The sequence below is a fragment of the Colletotrichum scovillei genome (assembly GCF_011075155.1).
Source record: "Colletotrichum scovillei strain TJNH1 chromosome Unknown Contig00004, whole genome shotgun sequence".
Lineage (NCBI taxonomy): Eukaryota > Fungi > Ascomycota > Sordariomycetes > Glomerellales > Glomerellaceae > Colletotrichum > Colletotrichum scovillei.
The window spans coordinates 1,051,889-1,078,710 of NW_023336262.1; the positions used below are offsets into that span (position 1 = coordinate 1,051,889).

A 26,822-nucleotide genomic window follows, 5' to 3' on the forward strand; every position below is an offset into this window, starting at 1 on the left:
TGGTGTCTCTGTCATGACTGACAAAGTCGCCGAAGTGGGCTCGTGCTCCAATGCGGGCACAACGATTAGGTGTGCATAGTGTGTTCCGGACGAAGAAACACCACTTGTTATGAAAGGTGCCTATTAGAATGTTGTCTGCACAATTCCATATTGAGTTCGATCAGGCAGGGCAGACTTTAATTGCTATCACAACGTGATTATACGCAATGTCGTTACTCAAGTTATTAAGTTTTCTTTCTATTACCATAGTTGTAGCTCACTTTTACATCAAGAGCAGAACAACTGCCACTCCGAAGGGGTATAAGACCATTCCAGGACCCAAGGGATGGCCTTTACTAGGCAATGCGCCACAGCTAGGTTCAGCACCACATCGACAAGTCCAGCGGTGGGCTCAAGATTATGGCGAGATTGTCAAAGTACGCCTCGGCTGGGAAAACTGGGTTTTCGTCAATAGCCCCGATGCCGTCCGCGAGATATTTGACAAACAATCGGCAAAGACCTCTGGAAGGTCACCGATGCCGGTACTCTCCGACCTTCTGTCCGGGAGCAACAGGCTCTTACTTTTGACTTACGGGTCCAAATGGCGACAACTGCGAACGATTGTGCACAAGCTCTTGACGCCAAAAGCTTCGGACACATACAAGCCATCACAAGAGTTTGAGGCCAAGCAACTACTCTACGACATCGCGACCGATAACACAGATCAAGAAAGTTTCTACATGCATGTCCGCCGATATACCACATCTGTTGTGCTTACCAGTACATACGGACTTCGTGTTCCTAAGTGGGTATGTAGTTATTTTTGTATCAACTCTTCGAAGAGGAGGAAAGCTAACTCTTAGTCTAAAAACAGGACTGCGAAGATGTGCGTCAGATTTACGACCTTCTGAAAGATTTCACCGAAGTTGCAGAGCCTGGCGCTTACATCGCCGACATGTTTCCTCCTCTTGCCAATCTTCCATCGTTTCTCCAGTGGTGGCGTCCGGCTGCTGTTCGGGCTTACGAAAGGCAGAGGAAAATCTGGATGCATTACTGGAATGGCTTGAAGTCTTCGGTGGCCGAGAAGAAAGCCCCTGAGTGCTTCGTGAAGCAGTTCATGGAGTCAGACTTTGAGAAACTCGGCATTACCGACGTTCAGGCCGGTTTTGTTGCAGGCTGTAAGTATTATCTCCAGCTCTACTAGTAATTATATGCGGAGTACTGACTTTGACTAAAGCCATGATTGAGGCCGGTTCTGAGACCACTTCTTCGGCATTGAATAGCTGCATTCTTTACCTAACGGCAAATCCCAGAGTGCAGGATATTGCCAACGAAGAGTTATCGCGAGTGATTGGCGATGAGAGGTCGCCAACTTTTGCAGATGAAGCCAGCCTGCCCTACATCAGAGCAACCGGGAAAGAAGTCCTTCGCATCCGGCCAGTCACCACGATAGGAAGCCCGCATTACACGACATCGGACGTTGTCTATAAGGACTATTACATCCCCAAGGACACCGTCGTTGCCATTCCGCAATATGTTTTACATTTCAGCTCCGATAAATGGACCGACCCTGAAGAATTCAACCCGTCACGTTACTTGGCGTATCCTGAAAAGGCTGGTTTTTACGCCGCTCAGGGAGATGCTAAAGCCCGTGACCATTTTGATTTTGGTGGAGGGAGACGCATCTGCCCTGGCATGCATCTGGCCGAGAACAGCCTGTTCATCACATTGGCCAAGATCTTGTGGGCCTTCAAGATTGAGCCGGCATTGGACCCGAATGGCAAGGAACTGCCGGTAGATCTATCCGATGAAGCTTATGAACCGGGCATCAATACACTTCCCAAACCCTTCAAAGTCCGATTCACGCCACGCAATGACAGAAGAGCTGAAGTTCTCAAATCTGAGTGGTTTCAAGCAGAAAGAGAAGGATTCTACCTGGGAAGCGTCAAGGTTGACACGAAGGGAATGGTTGTAGCATAGTTACCTTAGTCGAAGAGCGTGACGGGGAATAACGGAGGGTGATCCGCGCGTGTTCCGTCTTTCGAGTCATTGGTTGCGTTTCGTCCGAGCTGTAACATACAAGAGCCACACATCCGCAAGGGTCAAACGGAGCATAAAGGCCAATAGCAACGAGCATATTTGTACAAAGCCATCTCAGATCCAATATTCTCAATGCCGGTGGACACAAATGCGATGAACCCCACACTTTTCCCCGCAACCGCCGTGGTAGCGAAGAGTTGATAATAACTTACTGATCAGCTAACTGCGGCGGCCCGCGGGCGTTCCCCATGTCCGTCTTGGCGCTATCGTGTCGATCCTCGATGACGATGCGGTCTGGTTGGTTCCTGAGGACGATACTCCAACAAACTGAGTCGTGTTTCCCCATGTTCTCCCCAACAACGCCGTTGAACTTACTGCTCGTCTTACTTTATTCTCGAGATACCCGTCATACACCTTATCGACAAACATCATACTTTAGTTATCTCATCCGTCACCAAACTCAGCTTCTTGGTACCTCATGTCCTCCACCACATCCTTACCCGTCCATGGGCCCGGACAACTAGTCGCGTCGACAGAGACGCCAAAGGCAGGGGAAAAGCGTGCTCGCAGGACCGCTCGCCCTTACAAGTGTGCCCATTGTCCAAAGGTCTTCAAACGCAGTGAGCATTGCATCCGTCACGAGCGAAGTCACACAAACGAGAAGCCTTATGCCTGCCAGTACTGTTTGAAAACATACTCAAGAAAGTGAGGCTCCCTCAAAATAGCCTGGCACTGTCTGAGCGATAATCAGAGATTAATCGGAAGGCAGAGACCTCGTCACGCGACATGAAAAGACACTACATGCGGAACACAACAGCAAAGTCGTCGATGATCCATCTGACGATGATGATGCGTCGTCGGAGGCAACTTCGAGTGAAAGGGAGCATGACCCTAAACGGCAGCGTGCCTATCGTACCCCTCTGAGCCAACCCTCGCTGGGAGATGGCCCTAGAAGAGACTCTTGCTCGTCCACTCTAGTTTCCAATAGCATTGTGGTCTCAACGCAACCTAAGAACATCTCGAGGGAGATTCACCAATTTCGGCAGCGCGGGCAAGCGGCTCTCACTCCTCCACCAACGCACAATATCTCCATCTCAGATTCTGCAGACGCCTTGGACATGTTTTTCGACACTCATCCCGAAACGATCTTTAGCAATAGTCAACCTCAAGATCTGCCCATGACACAAGGCGCAGTCTTTGATCACCTACGGGCCCAACTCACTGAAGGAACCGCAAATAGGGGTCATGTGCCAAACGGTCACCCTTCACTGCCAGAAAATGGCTCAGCTCTCGGCTCCTTGGACTCTTTTCTTGCAGATCCAATTTCACAGTCGGTATTGCCCATATCTGAGGAGCCGTTCGACTTCGCACATGACTTTGGTTTCCTCGACGCTCCAGATTGGATGGAGTTATCGAACACAGGCGCTGGCCTTGAAGCTTCGAATGATTCGACTACCAGCCCTCTAGAGAAGTCATGCTCTTTTGAGAGGAGTCTCCGTCACGCAGATAAGGAAATTCAGTCAGAAACCTTGCAGTCTATGTCCCAAGCCGTTACTGGGCGCAGTCTTCCACGTCTGCTTGAGAATAAGCGATGTACGAAGCCAAGTCTTACCATGGACAAGCCCATGCATGACTCAATTTGCAGAGACGTGAATAAGAGACTCACTGGACCCGACATATCCAAGGACATCCCTCCGTTGAAGGCTTGTCAGAGCTTTCTCTCCAGTTACGTGGAGTGCTTTCATTGCCACTTGCCCCTGATTCATCTCCAGACTATTTCACATGGTGACATACCTAGCCCCCTTATACTGGCTATGTGCAGTATTGGGGCTCTCTATCGCTTAGATCGCCGTCGAGCCCGGCGTCTTTGGGATCTTGCGCTAAGGCTGATTGAGCCAGTGAGTTGCTCCTTCTCTGATCTTATATTCAAGGCGAACTTGAGAGCTAATGATGGTGTCTCCTGTAGATCCTCACGAGGGATTGTCCACTCTGGGTTATGCAAACAAAGTTTCTCTTGACGTTCTTCGCGACATTCAGTGGCGACAAAGACTTGGCGGCCCAGTCTATAGGGGAGTGTAGCCATTACACTTTAGTAGGTTCCAGCCCATATTTCAGTGTTACTATAATACTTGTGTAACAGAGAGTTCAGATTCAATACTTACATCTTTATAGTTGTACGCAAAGATGCGGCGTCAGCTGCAACAAGACAACGCGGACCTCCTAAGTTCAACGTGGGCAGACTGGGTGCAACGCGAATCCTGGAAGAGACTTCTCGGTGCCATTTATGTGACAAACACGGTCAACACCATCATCTACGGCCTCAGCCCCGCCTTCAATGCCAGTCAAGATCTAGAAATTGAGCACTTCCATGATGAGAACCTCTGGAATGCGTTATCAGCCAATGAGTGGCGAGAACTGCGAGCCGCTTACAGAAAGAAGAACTCAAGAACCACCAAGGATATTCTGGAAGATGTCTTGGCCGAGAACACCGATGATTCCAGTTTTGAATCATACAATATCTCACCATTTTCTGCGCTCATCCTGGTACATGCTATCCTCATACACACCTGGCAACTCTCCCAGCTTTCGGAAACCTCAGCGGTTTTCTCTTTTCGTTCAACAACTGGGAATCCCTCTCTAGGTAGCTCTCTTCTCTCAAATGCCTTGATCTCTCTAGACAGGTGTCACGGGCTACTGAAGCAAACTCGAGAAGGTCAGCTTGAGGATATGGACGACAACGACATCACGTCGCTGTGTTTCAGCTCACATGCGATCCTCAGAGCCGCCTACATCCGGCTATTTGATAACACTAAGAGTTTTGATCGTCTCTGTCTGCTTGCTGAAGACCCAAGCACCATTGACAGCAACGTCACCACGTTCGCGAACACGAAGCTAGAGAGGGATATCGACTGCGTGAAGACCATCGAGAAGACGCTGGAGGGTATCCAGCTACCAGTGAAGATGGGCCACATGCTCATACGTAAGACAGCTGCTTTCCGATGGAGCGTCGAGCATGCGGTTGCGGCTTGGGACAATGGTATGTGGTACTCCGCAGGTGAAAGACTAAACAACATGCTCAACTGACATCGAACAGTACTATTCACAACGAAGTGGGCTCACGGAATCGAACTAGACAGGAGAATGGGCATTGATCCCAGTGCAGCTGAACTAGACCTGCTCATGAAGATCAAGGACGTACTCGAGGAATCGGACTATGACACAGATGAGAGCGCATCCCTCGCTGCAGGCTTAGCTAAAACTTGCAGTCTATTCCTTCAAGACGTGAGTTACTGATTCCAGTGATTGCCTTCTTTAGCACTTGATAACTGACGATGTGTCCCTAGGTATGGGTATGGGGTATCACAGTTAGGATGGGCGATGTTCTAGAGCGATTGGCACGGGCATACGAGCGAGAGATGGAGGCTGCTGGGCCTGCATGTCAACCACAGAACTAGTGCATAGAAGGCACGATCTGCATTGTACTTACTATACGCGGGGAGGTATATCAAACCTATACCGTCCCGCAGGCGTGTGATCACTCATCAAGAAACCAATGAAAAACCTTGTGCGGGCATGATATCTCCGCAGAGCTTCCCTGCTACGAGCACTCTCCCGTCCGAGCCAATCAACCTCGCAACTAGTCCAACGTCATCATCAGATAAGACATAGTTTCATTATTACCGGTAAGTCTTGCAAAGCGTATCAAAGCGCAGGTAGAGCATTGTTGGACAAGACTGACTGATGAGACTAGCGCCAGAGTCAATATCAGCGGCATCAGGTGAGTGCTATGCTACAGTCTTCAAGATACCACTTCGACCGGCTCCAAGGCTTCGATGACGCTCAACATGAACCGACAAGCCTGGTCCCTACATTAGTCCAGTATGACTTTCCGTGTAGCAGAGGCAGCCAATGCTCAAGGCGCGATGGATGGCTTGACGCGTTGCTGACACGATTCTCACAGCAGCTGCATGTGGGGGAGCTATCAAGCTGCTCGAAATCCCATGCGGGGTAACGTGGGGTAGCTATCAAGAGCTTCAACAGCAAGACAAGATACATCGCGGGATTCGCTCCGGGTGATCCGGTCGCTCACCTTCAGGATGTGAAATCGATATCGTTCACCAACTTGAAGTTAAGTCGATAAGCCAGGATCGAATTCAAGCTGTCAGGTTGAGGATGTCTGTTTCTGAAGCCTTTATCGAAGTCTCCGACCAAATTGACTCCTGCGCGTACATTACCTTAGCCACGTTGAACTCATCGATCAAACAAGCATCTTCTCTATCTGTATCGACCTCTTGACTTGCTATTCTGAACTTCCAAGAGCACTGAATAATCAACATGGTCTCAATTGCCCAAGATTTCGATCACCCAGTTATTGGGAAAGTGAAGGGCCAAGCATCCGACGGCGTAATCCAGTTTCTCGGCCTCAAGTATGCTACTCTGCAGCACTGGTTCGACAATGCGAAGCTTGTCCAGTACGATGGAAGCGGACTCAACGCTACACGCCACGGGTGTGTTATCCTCATGTTTTTTTTGTAATGCCAAATCACTAAGTTAACCGTGTTCATCAGTCCGCAAGCCGTATCCGACCCAGACGGAGTGAAGAATGAACACATGATCATTCAAAAGTCGCTCCCAATACCCGAGTTCCCCGGTCTCTCGGGGACCGAGTGTCTCAATCTGAACCTCACAGCGCCCCTGGAGATTGGTGACCTAAAGCAGGTGCCAGTTCTGGTATTCATTCACGGCGGAGGGTTCGGAACGGGATCCAACTGGTGGCCTCAGTACGATACCAAGCGCATAGTCCAACATTCAAACAAGTTTGGGAAGCCCATCATCGCTATCAACATCAAGTATAACAGATCTTCCCCAAAATAAACCGATCTAGCTTACGCAACTAACATCTGATAGTTACCGCCTCGGGATTCCTGGATTTCTGACATCAGAGGAGCTTCGCAAAGAGGGCTTCAAGAGCAATCAAGGTCATCATGATCAGAGGATGGCTTTGGAGTGGGTGGGAAAATACGTGTCGGGATTCGGGGGAAATCCTCAGCGTGTGACTGTTGTAGGTGAAAGCGCTGGTGGCAGTAAGTCTCATCCGTCGGTCCTTCGGCCTTTCGGTCTCGAAACCGAGACCGCATCTCTTACTTTTTTCTAGTCTCGGCGGGCCGTCTATTATACTCTGAAAAAGCTCTTGCCTCTCAACTCATTATCTTGGGAGGCTCGCCGCCGTCCCTCGCCCCCCTGGAGCTCGGAGTGGCTGAGCAGGCGTACAAAGGCGTTCTAAAAGCTTTGGGAGCTGGAGATGTGAGTTCGAGTGAACGTATCAAGATCCTGTCAAGGGCGTCCCCCGAAGAGCTATCCTCGAAGATTGGCAGGAGCCTTCCTTTCCTGCCGGTTCTCGATGAAGAAACAGTCCCGTTCGTGCCGACGTTCGAGACGGCGTCAGCTGGGAAGCTAATTCCCAAGACAACATCTTGTAAAGCTATCATGGTCGGGTACGCCCCGTTGGATGTGAGTGCCATCAACATTTCGGTCACATTCTCGGCTTAATGTAACTAAACCAACCACACAGGCGAGCATATTTGGGTTTATGGGTCTTTTCCAGCGAAAGGAGAACATCGCAGCCTCGTTCACGCAAATCATCAACACAGCTCTGTCACACCATGCCGGCATTGCTGCGCAGATTCTGCAGGCATACGACATTAATGACACCACAAACGACGATGAGGCTTTCATCCGAGTTCTGCAATTCGCCTCTGATATTGGATTTCGGGCAACGGCAGAGTCATTTGCCAACAGCTTTCACGGCGACTCCTATTTGTTGGAGTTTGCCGAGCCAAATCCGTGGGAAGGGCCATTTAGGGGCTACAGCACCCATGTCCTCGACGTGGCATTCCTCTTCCAAAACTATAAGGAACATCTCGGAGAGGAGCAGCGAAAGTCCGCCGAATCATTTGTCACCGACATAGTTGACTTTGTTCATGGTCAAGCTCCATGGAAGCGGTTTCAAGATGCCGGCGGGCGGGTGGTGTACCAAGATGGGACGAGAGCGTACAAGGAGGCCGGGGCCAGCACGGCACGGTATGATTTGCTGCTCGAGTTGGGTGAAAAGATTGGGCTGGACACACTACTGAAGGGTTGGGAGGCATTCCTGTTCCATCAATAGATGGTCCACGGACCAACTGGGGAGCTGCAGGCGAGGGGATGCTTGTCAAAGGCATCGGGTGGTATTTATCAATTCTCAGAAGAATCTCCCGTATCATCGGCACGTTTACTGGTCGTCTTCCTAACGGCCTCTACTCCCTGAATCTGTGATCAAAACGCCAAACACTCGTTGCTTCAAGAATTTCACGTGTGGCACACTTTCAATATGTCTGTGTGCTTTCAACGGCCTTCGGGATTCCTGATCGGTATCTTCACGCGAATAATCACGAGATTTCTTGGTAATTGAGTGATAGTTTAACTGCACTTCAACGGCGAATCTGAAGGGGTGTGTGTGTTTATGTGTGTGTATGTGTGTGTTTTTGCCGCGGAAATAGTCACCTGATGCGGGGTCGACTTGCGAAGATAGAGCTCCTGACCGCGGGGAAACCATCATTACTCATCCAGTGTCCTCCACTTGACACTTGGTCTTTCGTCCGGTGTATCTTGTCCCACAGAGATGACCTGGAGCTCGGATTACAGTTAGAAATCCTGTCATAATAAGCGTAACTCTGTTTGTTCTTTCCTATGCCATTGGAATAACGATGGCCTATACTCTTGAAAGCAAATCTCTGGGTTCAACTCTATGTGGCGTTGATTTAGGGACGATCGCACAGTTTAGAGGCATCCCATATGGCAAGATTGTTTCGCGATTTGCCAAACCCGAGCCAATAGTGGCACTGCCGCAAGACATCAACTGTACTGAGTTTGGGTACGTTCTTTCTGACGTTCGGTCTGAACATCACGCATAGGTTTCGGTGAAGGAAAGGCTGACTAGTTCTCGTGTTCACAGCCCTCGGTGTCCACAAGTCAAAGTTGATGTAGGGCATCTGTTGCGTATACCTCCTGAGCACAGGCTACCCGTTGAGGCCGAAGATGAGTTTCGATGCCTCAACTTGGACGTTACGGTGCCCAAATCACGAGAACTGCTGACGGCCCAAAGATTACCTGTTTTGGTCTGGATACACGGTATGCTTGTCAAAATCAGGGGCTGATGTTTTGACTAACACGGACATCTCAGGCGGCTCACAGGCGGTTACTTTTGGAAGCGCGGCCTCTGGCGTGTGCGGTACGAACTGCGCCCTGCTTTCCGCTATGTCCCCTTATCCGCACCCAAAAGATCCTTCGTGAAATGTATCGTACTAGCGCTAGCATACTAGGCACTGACAGCTGCAAACTTTAGACACGAGAAGAATAGTGGAAGATTCCGTGAACCTGAGTAAACCCGTCATCGTCGTGACAGTCCAGTACAGACTCAACATCTTCGCGTTCGGAAACGAAAGTAGCTCGAGTAGCCTCGCTCTGAAAGATCAATCATTGGCTCTCAAATGGGTCACTGATCACATTCCGGATTTTGGAGGTGACCCGGTAATAAGTCACATTCCCATCTGCCAAAGACGGGAGACCACTGACAGGCTTCCGTAGAATGATGTCTCACTGGCTGGAGAAAGTGCTGGAGCGGTATACTGCCACGCCCACATAGCGGCCGGCTTCAGGGTGAGAAGAGTCATACTCTCTTCTGGCTCGCTGTACCTTTCTCCTCCTCAGCCAAGGACAAAGGCTTCTGCTTTACGCCAAACCCTCGTGAATCATCTTGGTACACTGGGTGACTTTGACTTGAGCACAGCCCCTGTTGAGAAATTGGTGAAGGCCATAGAACTAGCTGGAATACATTCATGGTTCCTTCAAGTGGATCCTACTCTTGTTGGGTGGGAGACAGCAATAGGGGCTGCGGAGAGCGTGATGATAGGTGATGTTCGAGACGAGGTATGTGTTGTACCCATGGGCTTGAAATGGTTGTCCTCCTTCCAATTAACCTTCACAAATAGGCCGTTCTCTGGCGAGAGGGCATATGGAAAATGGAAGCTTCAGAGATTGCTCAGGCTTTCAGCTATGCCGGCGAACACCAGGACACGCTCCAAAAACTCTACAACATTCACTCTGACAGAGCCTCCGCTTCCAAGATAGGGACGTTGGACTTCATGAATGACTACAAATTTCTTCTCCCAGCGGAGAACATTGCTCGCCTATTTAGGGCAGCGAACAAACCCGCCTATCGATATCTCGTTGATGAGTGCAATCCCTGGCAACCCTCAAATGGAGCTCATCACGCGGTGGATTTGCTTTTTCTCTTTGGTGGATTTGATCTTTCATTTGCTCCTGGTGCACAACAGACTGGAAATCAGATGCGCAAGTCAGTGATCGAATTCCTTCACGCCCAGGAGCCGTGGCAGTTGGGTAGCTATGCAGCGTTCGGACCCTACGGGATGTTTCAAGAACTTGATAGCGTCGGCGTCAAGCTCCGGAGACGATCGGAACAGGCGGAATTTCTGCATTCGGTTCCTTCAGAGATCTTGGATAAGGTGTTCTTTGCCCTTGCGGCCGGCCGGATCAGCTTACTAAACTAAATTGATAGCGGTCACAAAGCGCGTCACAGCAAGTACGCATACACGTACGAGTAGTAGCTCAGTAGTAGTCTGGTAGTTTCAATATTTCCAAAGTTTGGCAAGTCTTTCCAGAATTGATTTCCCAGATTCCCGCTATTATTGGTACTGCCCAGAATCGGAGACATATGACTCGCCCGACCAGACTTGACAGCATCTTGGATCGCTCTGATGCCAAACTAGACTAAAATGTGCTTGTGGCCTGCCCTGCGATACGTGCGTTCGTGGACCATGTCCGTATGCCTGTTCGTGTCGGCCTCTCAAAATGCTACCACCTGCCTCACATGGGTCCTCTTTCCGACGGGACGACGGTTGCGGGGTTTAACTCGCTGCTTTTTGACAAAGAGACTCCGCAAACCGTTCGATTTTTGAAATACAGCCATGCCGAAAATAGTCAGGCCAACAATCAGTGGGCCACCTAGGTGCCTGATGAAGAGAAAACTAAGGCAATCTAATTAGATAGTACCCCATGTGGGGGACACACACAACATTGTTACATCGCTGAGTGATGGATGGTGGGGTCCACGGGTGTTTGTGGAGGCCACGTCCGGCGAGCGTTCATCCTGGATGTGGAGGAGTTCCGGTGCCCGCGCCGGTGATGGGCGCGCGGGGGAACGGGGATCATGCGGTATTCACATGAGACGTAGAGTGAGTGAGCAACGCATCATCGAGTGTAACTTCCACCGCATTCATAACTGCAAAGGTTCTTTTACTTCAAAACAGACCCTGAGTGTACTCCGTAGAATTGCAGATGCACACGCCCTTACTGTATCTTACATTGGACCAGAGCCACACATCATTACACGTACGGATACACCGTACATCAAATTTACCAGATAATTATCTTCGCGTGAACCCTCCCGAGCCTCGTCTTTTCGCAATATCCCCATCGCAATTGGGTGACCGAACCTTCTTTGACAGGCACACCTCCTCTTTCTGACTAGCTAGCCATGTCCCCAGGGCTGAAAAATGTAAACACGCTGGCCTGTCCACTATCAAACTTTGACTGAGCATACCGTTTAGGTTATCATTGTTGGGGCCGGCCCTGCTGGGCAGCTGCTAGGGCTGCTTCTGGGTCGGGACGCCATTCCCGTTACGATCGTCGAGCAGACATTGGAGCTCGATGATAAGCCCAGAGCCACACACTACGCTCCACCGGCGATGAAGGTCCTGAATCGCGCCGGCCTGGGGAGCGACCTGCGGAAATACGGGTTTCTTCCCGATGGAGTCGCATGGCGCAAGCCAGACGGGACGCGCATCGCCGGCATCAGCAACGAGATTGACGGTGATGATCCAGATCGCATGGTTGCACTGCCCTTGTGCGACCTGGCGCGGTTGATCTACGATCACTCGAAGCATCTACCATCAGTCACGTACCTGTTTCATCATCGGGTGACAGCAATCGGTCAGGACGATTCCCGTGCCTGGGTCGACGTGGAGAACGGGGACACAGGGGACAAGTCACAGCTTTTTGGGGACTTTGTTATTGGGTGCGACGGGGCTAACAGTATTGTCCGGCGATCGCTGTTTGGGAACGAATTTCCTGGCAAGACATGGGATGAGCAGATTGTGGCCACGAACGTAGGTTATACCTTCTTTCGGCCCGCTGTCGATGTGGTCCTCTCTATCGAGAAGTCCGGGTGCTCCAGTGTCAGGTCGACGAACTGATGATCTCACAGGTCTACTACGACTTTAGTCGCTTTGGGTACTCAGACTCCAACTTCATTCTAGACTCAAAGGACTGGTTCATGGCGGCCAAAATCACCAAAGATGGCCTATGGCGTGTAACGTATGGCGAAGCTACGGGCTCGACGTCCGAAGAGATTCTCGGCAGGCAGCCGGAGAGGTTTAGAAGTATACTACCTGGACACCCTAAACCGGACGAGTACAAGCTCGTCAGTATCAGCCCATACAAGGTCCATCAACGGCTAGCCAAGAGAATGATTGCCGGCCGGATTTTGCTCGCTGCAGATGCAGCGCACCTCTGCAACCCCTTGTAGGCATCTTTGCTCTTTTCGCTCGGTAATTTCCGTGGCCCGTAGCGCGCAGGTTGTGCTGACGATCGTCATGGTAGTGGGGGTCTCGGCCTCACCGGCGGCATCGTCGACGTCGAAGGTCTCTACGAGTGTTTGTCCGGGATACATCGCAATAAAGCGAGCCGGAGCATTCTGGAAGTCTACGACCAAGTGCGGCGACAGAAGTATCAAGACATTATTGACCCGATATCCAGCGACAATTTGCGACGCATGTTCAGCGTCCACCCCGACGAGGTGCTGGCTTCCGACCCGTTCCTCAAGCTTTGCAAAGACGCTGAATCGGATCAAGAAAAGCTGAAGGAACTGAGCAAGGTGAGTTTGGATGACAGGCCACTCTGACGTTTTGATCGTTATTTCTTTTCGGTTTCGCAGTTTGGCTCACAAAAAGGTTCTCCTGGCAGGGCGCACAAGCACTGGGCTATGACTTTACGAAGCATTACACTTCTGGAGATGGTGGTGTAGGAGGGGGACTAGGCACTCGTCTTTAGCAACAAATAAGCTGAGCTAGCAGCGAAATAGAAGACTCACCGGCCCAAATCGATTGGTTCTCGGGAGAAGCCGAACCACCATAGCAGAAAAAGACCCGGCATTGGGAACATTGTTTGCCGCAATAGGCTAAATGCAAATATGCTCGATGTTGTCGAATCTTTGACAATGCATGAACTGTCAAACTGAACCAGCAGAATGGTAGCTTCTGCCACACCGTTGGTCAGCCCTGTGCGCCTGGCTACTAAGGATGAATTGCCGACAACTAAACTTTTGAAGAGCGTAACAGACAGACTGCATTCGGGACACCCGATGGCAAGCTCGTCCAAGCACACGAGATCTCGCAACTCACAAGGGGTGACGGGGGGGAGGGTGTGTAGGGAAAAAGTCTGACCAAAAGAAACAGCGACGAGAAAACATTGACCTCTGGGTGATCCGTTTCTTCTGCTCTGCACAGAGTCGGCTCGCAACTGTGCCCTCTCAAGGGAAACAGGGAGAGGGAGGGCAAGCGCCGTGAGCCATAATAAGCGCAGGAGCTGTCAAATCAACAAGAAGCGCAAAGAAAGTTCGCCGGATGTTCGATCTCACGGTAATTCGCTTTCGCTATCCCTGAAAGCTTCTGGTCCACTTAGCTTTGTGCAACCCAAGGAGAAAATAGCTACCCGTGCAAGCCTCTCGAATGATTACCCGGCAAGTGGGCAATTTTGGCTAGTTCTTGTCTGGCAATACCTCCGCTTACCAGGTCGCCGTGCAATGGCTGAACCTTAATAAAGACACATCACGGAGCGGTCCGATTGGGATGGAACAGTGATAGGCCAGACAAGGACGCTGATCATCACTTCTCACTTATACGCTGCAAGTCCCAAGCGGCAAGCCAGCATACCAGCGGGTGATTATACGACAGGAATGGACGTGAAAGATAGCACATTGGGACCCGTAAGGAAGTGGAAGGGGGTGGCAGGCTGGCGATAATCAAGGGTGTTCCTGTTCGACCGAGCCTGAGATTCATGGCGACCTAAAAGAGACATGTGAAACCACAGCTGCCCGAAAAAGGGCATAAGGGAAAAGGATGAAATGTTCGGGGGAATTTGGCATCTAGTGTCTGATAACAATAAGGTTTGAGGCTGCCCCCGAAGGGCGCATTTGACGGCAATTTGGGAAGCCCACCGGCAGGCTTCTCTCGGGGGTTGCTGGCGCTGGTGCAAAAAGAAAAAAAAAGAAGAAGCTGAGGCCAAGAAGCCGGTCCCCGGTCGACATTCCACGAGTAGAGACGGACGGTTGAATAGCAGCCCTAACAGCGAGAATTGTGGCTGGGCTCAGACTGACTGTTTCCAGGCAACCTTACTGGGACGGGGATGACGTCGGCTAGCCGACGCCACGTAAACTCTATTTGTATGACGCTTTTTCTTTTTTGTGTTCCAAAGGTTGAGCCCCTGTTCGTGTTGTGTATGTGCTGGAGTGTGTGTGTGTGGCATGTCCCTGTGTGCGTCCTCTGAGTGTGAGTAGTAGCTAGGAGGTATGAATGTGCGTGTCGGGGGCCACTAGTACGGAGTACACCAGTCAGTCAAGTCAGTCATGTCAGGTCTATCGGGTCATACAAGGGGTTAACTCGGGTTCAAGCGTCACTGTCACGACTCTGACTTGCAGTAGTGTTGAGTTGTAAAAGTGTCAAGTTGCGAAAGGTTGCTCCAGCTCGACGAAAGGGAGACTAGGCCGAGCCAGCCCGTTTCCTCGGGCATGCTTCCGTAGCAGTGCAGCAGCAGTAGCAGCAGCCAAAAACACGTGAGGAGAAAACCTTTTTGTCGAGCCGTTTGCAACTGTGGCTGTGACGGCGCCGCTAACAAATAAAACAAGCGACGAAAGTGTATGATGCCGAGGCGGATCGTTCTGCCCAGTTCCACCCCCCTTCCGCCTCGGAATTTCTGCCCATGCAGCAATTCGGTTCTGTCTGCCCATCGACGATCCTTGCTCGACCAGGTTAGGCTGGCGTTTGATGGGCTAGACTCTGGCTACGTGCTCCTCGTCTCTCTCGACTGATGCTCACTCGCAACACACCCACCGGGCCACGGTACAACACCCACACCTCTCTCTCCTCCTCAGCCATAGATACTTGTATACACACCCAGGAGGAGAAGGACAGACTAAGACAGGCTCGGCTTACCTTGCTTTGGCACAACTGACCCCACCTCCAGAGCAAAGACGAGCAGGAAGGTGGACCCTGAATATCTCGCAGTGATCAGTCTCACTGCGTCCTCGTTCTCTTCTCCGCCGTTAAAACTGTGCTGGGCTCCCACACTCTTCGGTTGAAAGTTGATGCCTGGTGCCGTTACCCGCCCGCAGGCCAGCTATGATACCCAGTAATCAACCGTTTGACAACGATAGAGACAAGCTTCGAACCGTCCTTCTTTAGGCTGTCTCTTTTGACACGTTTTTTGGTTCCTTTTTATTTTTCTTGATCCTTTAACCCTCGGCAAACGGTTGTCGATTCTTTCGATTTATCGCCGTCAACCCACCCGGATATGGTGTTGAAGCGTCGACTAGTTGATTTCCAGCGCGAACAAGATCCCTTCGCCGTCAAGGTGTTTCTCCCGCCGACCGATCATTACCGCCAACGCAACTGGATCATGACGTCCCCGGAGCAGCAGATGGACACCCTGCGAGAAGGTCTTAGCCGGGTGATTCTAGACCAGCTTGCGGAAACTCTGCGGGATTATTCGTCTGGAAACTTGGCGAACCCGGTGCTTCGATTTGAAGCTTTCATTCAGGACGGCGAGCCGGGAACGCAGGGGCAAACACCCCGCTCCCCCGTGGTTTCGGTAAGTTGCATCTCCATGTTCATCATCGCGGGCTGGACCGCGCGTTGGCGCCGGAATGTGTGCAAGTGTTCAGCTTTCGTGCTGCCCGTGGACTCCAGTTCTACAGCGCAGACAATCCCGGAGATACCCAATCAAGACAGATAAAGAGCGGATGACTCAGCATCAACTGATTTACTGCCGGGTCTATTTCACTTGCTCCTCCGTGTTGTGGCATAGGTTGTTGGGTTGCAGGTTGGGTACGAGAGGTTTTTCTGCTAACCACCATCACCAACGATACAGAAAATGGTAGACTTGTCTGGCATCATTTCACAGAGCGCAAATAACAGCCCGAATACGAGCCATGCGGGAAGAGAAAACACCATCGAACACCCGACACCGCCCACCATCAGCCCGCAGTTGATGATGGACGATGTCGCGGCAAGCGCCAGCCGGGCTTTTGTCCGGACACAACGGACGCCATCCCAAGGACCGCCACAAATGTCACACGAGAACGATGCAAATGCTTTTATTCAAAGAAGAGGAACGGGATCTCTACGACCAGTCAGGGGAGCCGCCCCGGTGGAGGAAGAGCAACCGGACAGCCAGAGGCATATGCAGGTTGCCAACAACTTTCCTAAACGCGCAAAGATTCAGACAGACGTCGTCTTCATCCCGCAGCAGTCGTCCATTGACAAATTCGTCGTCAGCGTTTGGGAGCAGATCCACGGCGGTATCAGCTTAGATCCCCAGAGTCTGCTTGAACAGTGGCAGCTCACGGCAACGGCAGCAACAGCAACCATCAACAATGCTGGCAAGATTCACGTCCCCGAGCAACTGGAGCTCGGCTTGCTCCAGGCGCCCTCGGCAGACGGCACGCTGACTGAGATCGACATGGAGGGAACCTTCAACCGCAGCAACATCTTTTGCCGAAAGGTTACGCAAGCCAGCCGCGCGTGCCGCTCGATCGAGGTCATTGTCCAAGCGCGGTGGATCGAGCATTTCGACTCGTATGTCGAGCTGCTTGCCATTACGAACCCGGGCATGTCCCCTACCAAACGCCGCAAGGCGGCACTCATTGAGGCGTGTAACGACTTTGGATGGTCTGAGAAGGAGTTGCGGAATAAGATGGCCATCTGGCGCGGCTACAAGGAAATCAAGGACGCGGGAGGTTGGGCCGCGCTCGTCTTCGCCGGCATGGGACTTTACCGCTTCTGCAAGTATCGAGTTGGATTTAATCCGGATAGCATGCAACGACTCCGGTGTCTGCGGCCCCGAATTGAGGTCGCCGCCGACACTCTTCACCCCACGTGGCGACAACTACTCATGATTGTCGGCGAGGGCGCACAGCGTCGGTTCTGCGGTCACCCGCATGACTGGGTTGTCCGCCAGGACGGTTCGGACCCGGTTCCGCTCCGGTCGACATATCTCGAATACGACCCTTACTTCAGCTTCGAACAGCTCGAACACTCCGTCATGGACATGAGCGCGTGGGGCACCGATGATCCGCGATGGGTGCCGCCGATGAACGCCGTGGCTTGCGTCCAGGGCATGCACACATGCCACTCGTGCGGCCAGGAGCAGTCCGAAGACCCCAAGATCAACTCGTGTTACTGCTTCCCGACGCTATTCGGGTCCGGGCGTCGGAGCCCCTGCCCGGTGCAGGTATTCCGGACCTCGGACGGACGCAACAACGGCCTGATGGCCCTTTGTCCGTTCGAGCGCGGCGCGGCGATAGGAGAGTTTGTCGGCCTCATCACAAAAGACTTGCAGAATATGGACGTCATGGACAGCTCGACGGGTGTTCGGGCCTATCAGATATGGCAGGGACGGCAGGGCAACTTCACGAGGTTCGTCAACCACAGCTGCAAGTCCAACGCGCAATTCCAGCAGTTTGTGTGGATGAGCACGCAGCGCATCATCCTGGTGAGCAAGGGCATTGAGGCGGGTCACGAGGTCACGGTGGACTATTCTGGGAGCTACTGGCGCGGTTTGGACAAAGAATGTCTCTGTGGAGAGTCATGCTGTCGGTATAGGAACGCGGCTCGATAGGAGGAAGACAAATGCGATGGAGTAGACTCCGTATATTGTATCCGTAGAGGAGAATTATTACTACGAAGATTAGGGCGAAGCGGGAAACGGGGTCGAGTTGAGCCACACCACACCACACGGACGAAGCTGCGGCGGAGGCTGCGGCGAAGAGGGGGTGGGTGAACGAGACCCAATTCTCATGTTCCAGTGGAAGAAAAAGAAAAGATTAATCGCAACTACCGATCATGTTTTTGTTACGATTTTAGGATTAGTCTTCGGGGTAGAGATACAGACGTGGACGGGCAGGCGAACAGATGCTTCAGGTTATTGATCGCAAGCCTTTCCTTGTTCCTAATCCTATTTGGTTAAAACATCCGAAGTCAGATTGACCAGTCAGCCGCCGCAGCATCCGAGACTCTGACAACATTCTTTTCTCCCTTCTCTTCTCCGCGACTGAGTCGACTGAATCAAGCTCTGAATCAAGTGAGTCGCTGTCCGAGAGAAGGGAGAGAGGGAGGCACATAGGTAAACCGTAGGAGGTAGGCAAATAGGTAGGCTCGGAAAGGATGGGGCCATTCCGAGCGCGTTTAGTGGTGACATTTAGCCCATATGCCACCGGTAGATGAGCACCGCTTGTTGATCCTCGCTACATTCCAGTCCTCCATAAACCCAACCATGTGTCCTGTCCCCTCTGTCCGTCCTTCTAGCCGTCTGTCTCTAGCTCACATTCACTGGCTCGCAGAGTTCGTGTCAGCTAGCGGGTTCCAGGTTTGTGCCAACGCCCTGCGCTAAAGCGGCTAAAACGTGCCCCTTGAATCGCAATGCTTTCGAACTACATTAGCTCGGGCCGCCGTTCCCCGACCAGCATTTTCATCTTGGGTACTTTTACCCTTCTTAACTTCCGCCAAAGTCTCTTCTTCGACTGCTACGACGACTAGAAATTTTTATACTTTGCCAAAAGTACGCCAAACGGAACGGCGGACTGGCCCGTTCTCCCTTCTTGGAGTTTGTCCCGAAGCTTTGAAGCTCACCCCCAAGGCGGTCTGTGAACCATGGGACCGCCGCGCCGCGTCAAACAGGGAAGTCAGGGTCTGGAAGCCCTGAGTGTTCCGAGGCTTATGAACGAACCCTTTTTCCCGCCTGCTCGTGAAGTGGGCGATGGCCTTATTATTTTGTCATCGCGTCCCGCTACCCGACGGGAGTGTGATAAACTTCAGCGCTTCAGCAATGGAGCGTGTAACAAAATCTTGACGTAATAGAGAGTCCACTGGATCTCGTTTCCTCGGACGAAAGGTCTTGTCCGCCCCGGTGGCCCAATCTCTTCTATGTTCCCCTTCTTCAGTCAGCCTTCGGGCTCCTGTTAGGACCTCGTTAGGACTGAGAACCTCGTACCCGAAAACTTTAGCTTTTAGCGGATGTGTCTGCGATAGCGAGATAGGTATGCGGGTGTGGGACTGCATTGCCCATCAGATCCCGCAGGCTGTTGTGGGCTCGGTAGTAGGCTCAGTTGGCCTTGTGGCGCCTCGTGTCTCTCGTTTCTCTCGTGTCGACTAATTACCTTACCTATGCGTAGACCGTCGCCTTTACAGTTTCGACGGGTTTTCAGGATTCCTCATAACCAGAACTAGAAGCATATTGACAGCTACTAGTTGTTGACGCTAATGGATGCTCCCCATCATCACTGGCGCGCGTGAACATGTGTATTATCTCGCGCCAACCACCGTCATCTCACAGCTCAGGGGGGCGCATCAGGGGGTGCTAATTAGCCACCAAAGCGCGAAAATAACAATCATGAGCACTAGAAGACCAAGACCGAGGATCTCGAAAATCCCCCGCACGTCTATGCTAGCAAGATGAGGATCAGAGTCCATGTGGCTTGCGAGCTAAGGAGTGATCATGCATCTCGGGCCTCATCCGGGAGTCTTCCCGCTCTTCTGAGACCGTGTCCCTCAACCGCTGGTTCTTACTGGCGCCGATGCCAATGCTCACCACTGATCCATCCCGCGCTTGACACATCGGCATATCGCAGTTAGGGGGACTTCCCACACATTCCCATATTGTCGATGCGTACAGGCCCTCGCAGACCTCACGGAGGCAACTCTTAGCGGTCAGCTACCAAGAACATGAACGGACACAGACACTACCCAGCTGAGACCGAAAATCTCACAGTGATAGAAAGGTCTTGTGATGGACGGCGTCGTCTCACACTACTGCAGGGCACAGAGAGCCGAGCAAAGTAGCCTTTTTTGAGCTGACACCTCTTGGGCAGCTCGAACCGCATCGGTGCGTCCCCGAACTTGGGTTGACCGTGTAGTAGTCAGACAGTCTTTGCCCGTTTCCTTGGCGTCCCATGGTCCTCGTCAACTCTGAACTGTTTAATCGACTGTTTTGACATGCTTCCCTCACTTCCAGAAGACGGGGCTGACCACACCCACCCCCCTTCAGGCTTGCCTCCCCCCTTCTTTTCACATCACGCTTTGACGAACGGACATTGGGAAAACGGCCCATTTAGACCGTTTCGCTTTGGAGTTCTCGGATGGTTCTTGATGACTATTTCTAAAAATTGCCGATAACGAGAGCCGTTGAACACGTTCGAGTCAACTTCAAGAGTGGGCTATGTAGTACAAGTCTAGCGATAGTGGTGCTGAGGATCCCGCCTACGAAGCTCGGCGGAGACGCCGTCGGGCACTAACAGCAGGAGAGAAAGGTTCTTCATCCTGTCAGAACACCCCCTGGTTACGAGTTCGCCAGCACGCACCAGGCCTGATGAACGATTTTTATTATCAGTCGAGTAGTTAAGCCAGTTGTCATCCTTGTCCGCAGAGCAAGATGGTGTCCCATCTTGTGTCCGATTCTTTGAAATGCTATTCCGCAGGGTATGCTTGACGTTGCCTTTGTGTGACGAGGCCCTGTGGTGCTAGGAAGCGTATAGACATGACCATGTTCGTCTGTTGAGCTAATTACTTACAGCGTGAACCAATTTTACCCAGCTCCGGTCCACCCCCAGCATCACCAAAGATCCCAGATTTCAGCGTCAGTCAGCCCAAGAAAACTTTTTGCAACGATCGATCGAATCCCGTCGACCGAACAATCCCCTCTCTCCATCACTTGATACCCCCCTTCATCCGGGTCCTTGGCCAGAGGCTTCCGGGCCCAAGAAAGTTGTGAACTTTGGCTCTCTGGATCGTCTCGCTTGCCCCCAGCCATCGATTGGGACTGCTACCCAACAAACTTCTGCAGGAGCGAATAAAAGGTGATTATGGCTCGGCCGTATCTCCTCTTTGGCCAGAAAAAGAAACATAAACCTGGCCGAGAGAAGTCAGACCAGCAACAGAGGCAGCCAGGTTCCGGGGCTGAGAAGCATTACTGCAGTGTCACGCAACAATCACGATCTGTTCCCGCCGGGAATGAACTCCCGGTCGGTATGCCACACTGGCAGGCAATCAATGTCTCATCGAATCCCCTCTGACGGACGACTCCGGGGACACGCAATCGGAGGCCCAATGGCGTCCAAGCGGTTCCCGCCGGCTATGCCTTCGTCGGGACAACTCGCGGCTAGGTCCCTATTGGCCGAAACTCGGAATCAGGATTGGCGCGTGAATATGGCGAAAGCCTCATTGCAAGTCGTTAGCCACAACTATGCAACCTGCAGGTGGTCGTAGTACGACTGTTCGAGTTGTCGGAGTTGCCTAACTAAGATCTTGCTGTTGGGCAAAGCAGTTGATAGTGTCAACTCCGACGAGCCAAGAACGAGCGTTGGAAGTCCAAAGCCTTCTGCTATCAACTCCATGTGTCTACTAACCAACCAATCGTGCGTAAAACGATCTCAACAGGAAGCACAGGCTTAGGAGATTTGCCTAGAAATTTGCAGGAACCATGGAGGACTGTTCGATTTCCTGAAGAAGAGGATCTGGTTGAATCAGTAAGTAAAATCAACTTTTCCTATCCAGATTGGACGCGTTGGTTGAGTTGGAATTTGGAAACTGGAAGGGAAGAGTTCTCGCTGACTGAGTCTGTGTCTGATTAGCAATTTTACGCGTTGACCGACGACACGACTGAACGAGCAAATAACTAAGACTCTCAGTGAATCTGCGGATCCTTCTTTCTCTATACAATTTGCGAAATCCCTTGACATTTTTGTCTAAGATTTGTCGAAAGGTTCCTTGACTCTAGCAATTGAGGCAATTTGTGTAAGTGCCGAGCGACAACTGGTTGTTTTCTTACACTTCTCGCCAATTCATTATCGGTACGACAAGTGTTGCAAAGACTTGAAGTTGCAGCTTAGTGCTGGATTCAAGAATGTTCTAAGAGCAATAAATTGTCTCTATGGCGTATTTTGATTTCCGGAGAGGCAGACATGTCAATTCAGCTGCGAGTTGCGTATTGTACACCGCTTTGAAATGCTGCAAAATCGATGGCGATGGCGCAAGGAAGTAGTGACAATTGCTCAGTTTGTTTCTTCTACAGCTTATGGATTTTTGAATCTTCCAATACTGAGACTTGCAGGTTACCTTAGCGTCGGCCGAATCGAAAAAAAGAGAACAGCATCTCCGCGGACAGGACTTCAGAGTCTCAGGACGATTTTGACAGCCGCAGTAGTCACCCGACTCTTACAAAAGTGTCTCACAAACATTTACGTCAAGTTTGACACATTACGAATACGGGAAACAAAGCAAACAATGAGCCAATAGCAGTCTATTTGTGGACTATACCAACGAATCAGCGCCTTTTCACGATAACCTGGGAGAAGCCTGGACGGTTCTATGCTTTGACCTCGCAGGCTCGCAGGCCTTCCCTCTCTCTTTCTCCCCGCAAGTTCGCAGCGTAGACCAGATCGGATGGCTGACAGTGTTTCTAGTTTCTATAGATTTGTATCAAGTCACGTGCGAAACTCCCTATCGAATTCATGCGTAGCGAACGACGGAAGTCTGTAAAGTTCTGTTTGTCGGCTTTACACAGCTTCCTCGTAAGTTTAGTGATTTTCAAAAGCCGATCTCTTCGAACCCGCGGGCGCCGAGCCTACCCCAACGAGCCGATTCTGGATATGCTCAAGCGGTGGCAATTCCTACCGGGAAAGCCTATACATTGTACTACACCAGTGAAGTCTCCAACAAGCTTGACTGGCAGTTGTGGCCAATCAATACTGTTTGAGCTGAGCAAATAATGGCAACTAATGTTGGAGAGCGTTGAGTTGAATAGAGAGAGCAAAAAAAGGGCTCCTTTCCTGATTAGGCGATTACCTGCTCAAACACGCTCACGGCCGATTGTTTTGCACAACGCCACATCTATCGCAGTGAGCAGAATAAAAAAATAGGAGAGATAGATATATGAATGAGGCGTTTTCCCCAGACTTTTTTTTGGCGGGTGTTTGTGAAGAAGAGCAGTATTTCTGCAATGATCGCCGGGCGTGTGCAGAAAACGTAAATTGACATGGAATCATCAAACATGCGAGGCAGAGCACAGAGCAGCTGCAGCGGTTCAAGCCGCTCGAGCGCGTCGACGGGTTCAGCGTCGTCGGGGACGCAGGAAGCGTGAGCAAAGACGCACTCCCCCGTTTTTCCCTCGTCCGTCTCGTCCGAGGCTTGGACTTGCGAGAGGGAAAAGAATAGCTGCAGGAAACATATGCTAACGGATTTGGCAGGAGACATTTCATCTTTGACCGAGGTTCGTCGATACATGCAAACCGGGCCGGCCGAGACAGAAGCACGCGGGCGAAGTCGCTCGGCAAAGTGGTCCAATTCTCTGCCCAATTTGGGCAACGATTTCGCTGACGATTGAGGAAATCCCTCGGGATTTCTGCGACAGATTGGTATCCCGACGTGCCGCTGGTTATCCAAGCGAATCAACTGATTATCGGGCGTCTTGGGCTGGGGCACACGCTGCCGGAGCTCGTGGCCGAGTCGGCGAGGAACGAGGCGGGCTGTCACCCGGGCACGATGGCGGCGTACTTTCACCATGCGATTACGCTGGAGCTGGCGTGTTTGATGAGCAATGATACGGTTCAAATGGCGATTGTGAAGGGCGTCAGGGTATGAGTGGGCTCCGACAGCAGAGTGTAAATCTTTCTGGGCACGAACGGCGTTTGATCATTGGTATTACATCGGGATTATTGAACTATGGAACCATGAAGGAAGGACTGTATTTGTTTACTTGCTGAGATTGAGCGAAAACGAATGGTGCCGTGGTTATCACTGCGCACGAAATAGACCTCGGCAGCAATGAGCAATCGGAGTTGCAGTTTCGGGACAGGCTGTGATGGTAGGTACTACTTAGGCTGAATTGATCCAGACGGCCATGCTGTTATCTTCAACTTGGTCCAACGTACCAGACTTCATCGCTTTGATTCACGATGCAAACCGATCATGGCAGACCTCAGACTGGCCGTTGCAATGTCTTCAAGCTGCCATCAAATGTGATACGACGCGAGGCCGTCAATGCGAGAGAGACAGAGCGCGCTTTAGTCGACTAAGGGTGGAGGGCCATATTATTTAGCGACATTCGCTAGAAACCTTCAATGGAGACCACGGGAGGGTGCAAAGTAGATGTGTTTCCAGTACTGCTTCCCTTCCAGCAATTATTACCCAACGGCACCTGAGTAGTGACTCGCCATTTCAGCTACCCTAGCTTGCATGTGAATTTGAATCGGGCTCTGTTTAGCAACGCGGTGAAGACTCTGTGTGACGGATAATGGACCCCAAGAATGTTGATGACGATAGCGCCGCCAGGACAACGCACTAGATAAGAGCGCCTAACAGGCGCACCAGCATGCGATTGCCACGATTTTCTGGGTTCCAGTGAACTAAACGACTGGAAAACGGTCTTTGAGGGCAGGTGGAACGGGCAATTCGGGGCTCGAGCTGACAGACTAGCTGCTGAAGGCATCAAAACATGGCATTTCTTTGTTTTCCCTGTAGCTAAAATTTGCATCGGACTGCTCCGAAATCGGTTACTGCAAGGAGACGGAGTCTTCCAAAGGCCGTGGACCAGAAGCAATTCTTGGGATAACGGCGCGACGACGAATGCCAGGCAATACATGGATAGAGTTAAGCAAACCCATAGCATTCGTACAAATCAAAGTCAGCAAGAGACAGGCAAAGAGGGAGCCTAGACGGCAACAGTCGGCCGCCGTGTCTCTTAAAACAGAAACAAATGGCCGGCTGCTCAAATTGGTATGGCGGCAGCTTCGAATGGATGGTGTCGCACGAGATCAGCCACACAAAGTCAGTCCAATCGAGCGTACGCTGTTGACCCAAAATCGGACGAAACGCTACGAATGATAAAGATGGCATGGAGATCTCGCGATCTTGTGTTCGTTTGCATACAGTATCGGGTGTTTTGGTGTCACGATCATCAGTTCCCAAATCCTAGAAGGATCGTTTGTGTCGCCAGCAAATACGCTTCTAGAAAGTCACACAAACGCCATGCAGTAGTGTCCAAAGTCTAATGGGGGCTAATTGAAGAAAACAGCCATGACTGAGGTTTTCTATAAAGCGGAATGCAAACTTCGACTCGTACGAAACGTTATAGCAATCTGGGTAGCCCAATGGCACAGAAAGTCCCGCAACCATTGGGTGTTCGATAATGACAGGCGCCTGTTCCAGGGTGCCTCGAGATGCTAGCAGCAGGTTATGAATTGATGATCACACATTGGAGGGGATTTGTATTCGGATCGCAGAGTTCTGAGGTGAATTGGTAAGAGTTGGTGATTGCTTCGAAATCGAGCGACCTAGGTTTCGGGAAGGAAGGCTGTCACGCAAGATCATGAGAGACCTGCGCTTGTGTCGGCATCGGGGCGGTTATTGTAATCTAGCTAACAAGCTTCGAGCGAAGATTCGGATTCGCCAGGTGATGGCGTCGACTAGTCGGCGTGGGAGTAGTGCGAAGAGAGTTTTGGAAGTGCTCACAATGCCTAGCTGATTGCAGATGTTAGTAGGGTCAGTTGCAGACTTACAAGTAAGAATCATAATTGAATATCAGCGCCAAATGCTGTAATGCACTCCCAAATAAGACGAACAAAAATTGTGAAGACAGCGCCAGCAGAAGGTGTAAGCGAAAGGTCTGTCCACAGGTCTAGCACGAAGAAGAAGGCTGCCCTAGATATTTGACTACTGACTAACCAAGTAAGTAGAGCACAAACTCCGGGTATTGCTAGCCCGGAGCAAGCTATCAGCACCTCCAAGATGTCAACGTCTTATCATATCCGACAATCGGATCAAAGTCAAAAATCGTCTCTTGCCATATGCGTGATATCTCTGAATCCGGGGACGGCTGGATGAATCGCCGGGGCCAGCCACGGCAGATTCTCCCGGTTTTTGGGCGCCGATCCGGGGCCCGGGCCGACCTGAAACCCGTGCGAGAAGTCCCGAAGAGCTTCGTTTTGGAAGATGGAGCACAAATGCACACAGGGGTTTGTTGGGTCACATTGAAATTGGGAACAGGTGGCCGTCGGTAGAGAGCAGGGGGGATGAGTGGGGAGTCTCGTCATCAGAAAGGAGGCAGCAGGGATATCCTCCTCACTCGAGACTTGCAAGGGGAGAAGGGAAGAAGAGAGAGACGAGGAGGGGGAGGGGTGGGAGCTGTAATCGAGAGACGGAGTCGGGAATCAAAGATGCAGTGCAATCTGCAGAGAAGTGACAGCCAAGGAGGGGCCAAGAGTGGCTGTGCAGATGACATAATCGGATTCGTGTGAGTCCCGCTTATGTAACCGGGGGCAGGCCTCCGTTATCCGGCTATCTTACCTCCCCGGGTCCCTCGTATCGTGATATCCGTATGGGCATCCCGCGGTTTCCATTCTTTGGCGAATCCGCGTAAGC

At 51.4% G+C, this 26,822-nt stretch overlaps 3 protein-coding genes across 3 annotated transcripts; all 3 read left to right on the forward strand.

Annotated features, from left to right (window-relative positions):
- Nucleotides 1-206: 206 nt before the first annotated feature.
- HER10_EVM0002703 (cytochrome p450) lies at nucleotides 207-13,188 on the forward strand (the record flags this gene model as incomplete). The annotated part of the gene is made up of 21 exons (XM_035472405.1): nucleotides 207-788; nucleotides 854-1,157; nucleotides 1,217-1,833; nucleotides 2,459-2,609; nucleotides 2,791-3,569; nucleotides 3,986-4,111; nucleotides 4,192-5,056; nucleotides 5,114-5,305; nucleotides 6,374-6,527; nucleotides 6,588-6,869; nucleotides 6,928-7,103; nucleotides 7,175-7,530; nucleotides 7,592-8,123; nucleotides 9,242-9,289; nucleotides 9,404-9,588; nucleotides 9,646-9,987; nucleotides 10,050-10,514; nucleotides 11,688-12,245; nucleotides 12,344-12,660; nucleotides 12,739-13,012; nucleotides 13,102-13,188. 21 exons carry the CDS (start codon nucleotides 207-209, stop codon nucleotides 13,186-13,188), a joined length of 7,392 nt encoding a protein of 2,463 aa, XP_035334736.1.
- A 2,250-nt stretch (nucleotides 13,189-15,438) lies between these two features.
- HER10_EVM0002156 (SET domain-containing protein) lies at nucleotides 15,439-18,388 on the forward strand. The gene is made up of 2 exons (XM_035471881.1): nucleotides 15,439-16,002; nucleotides 16,282-18,388. The coding sequence occupies exons 1-2, from the start codon at nucleotides 15,706-15,708 to the stop codon at nucleotides 18,028-18,030; spliced, it is 2,046 nt and encodes a 681-aa protein (XP_035334698.1). The 5' UTR covers nucleotides 15,439-15,705; the 3' UTR covers nucleotides 18,031-18,388.
- A 4,971-nt stretch (nucleotides 18,389-23,359) lies between these two features.
- Nucleotides 23,360-24,901, forward strand: HER10_EVM0004499 (uncharacterized protein). Its single transcript, XM_035474141.1, has 3 exons — nucleotides 23,360-23,540; nucleotides 23,651-23,673; nucleotides 23,815-24,901. Exons 1-3 carry the CDS (start codon nucleotides 23,440-23,442, stop codon nucleotides 24,042-24,044), a joined length of 354 nt encoding a protein of 117 aa, XP_035334877.1. The 5' UTR covers nucleotides 23,360-23,439; the 3' UTR covers nucleotides 24,045-24,901.
- Nucleotides 24,902-26,822: the final 1,921 nt, after the last annotated feature.

What these genes read in the sequence shown, in the direction of transcription:
- HER10_EVM0002156 (XM_035471881.1), top strand. Translation starts at nt 15,706, where the DNA reads ATGGTGTTGAAGCGTCGACTAGTTGATTTCCAGCGCGAACAAGATCCC. An exon ending in CCCGCTCCCCCGTGGTTTCG is followed by an intron (nt 16,003 to 16,281) that starts GTAAGTTGCATC and finishes CCAACGATACAG; the next exon opens with AAAATGGTAGACTTGTCTGG.
- HER10_EVM0004499 (XM_035474141.1), top strand. Translation starts at nt 23,440, where the DNA reads ATGGAATCATCAAACATGCGAGGCAGAGCACAGAGCAGCTGCAGCGGT. An exon ending in TCGTCGGGGACGCAGGAAGC is followed by an intron (nt 23,541 to 23,650) that starts GTGAGCAAAGAC and finishes CGGATTTGGCAG; the next exon opens with GAGACATTTCATCTTTGACC. An exon ending in ACATTTCATCTTTGACCGAG is followed by an intron (nt 23,674 to 23,814) that starts GTTCGTCGATAC and finishes TTTCTGCGACAG; the next exon opens with ATTGGTATCCCGACGTGCCG.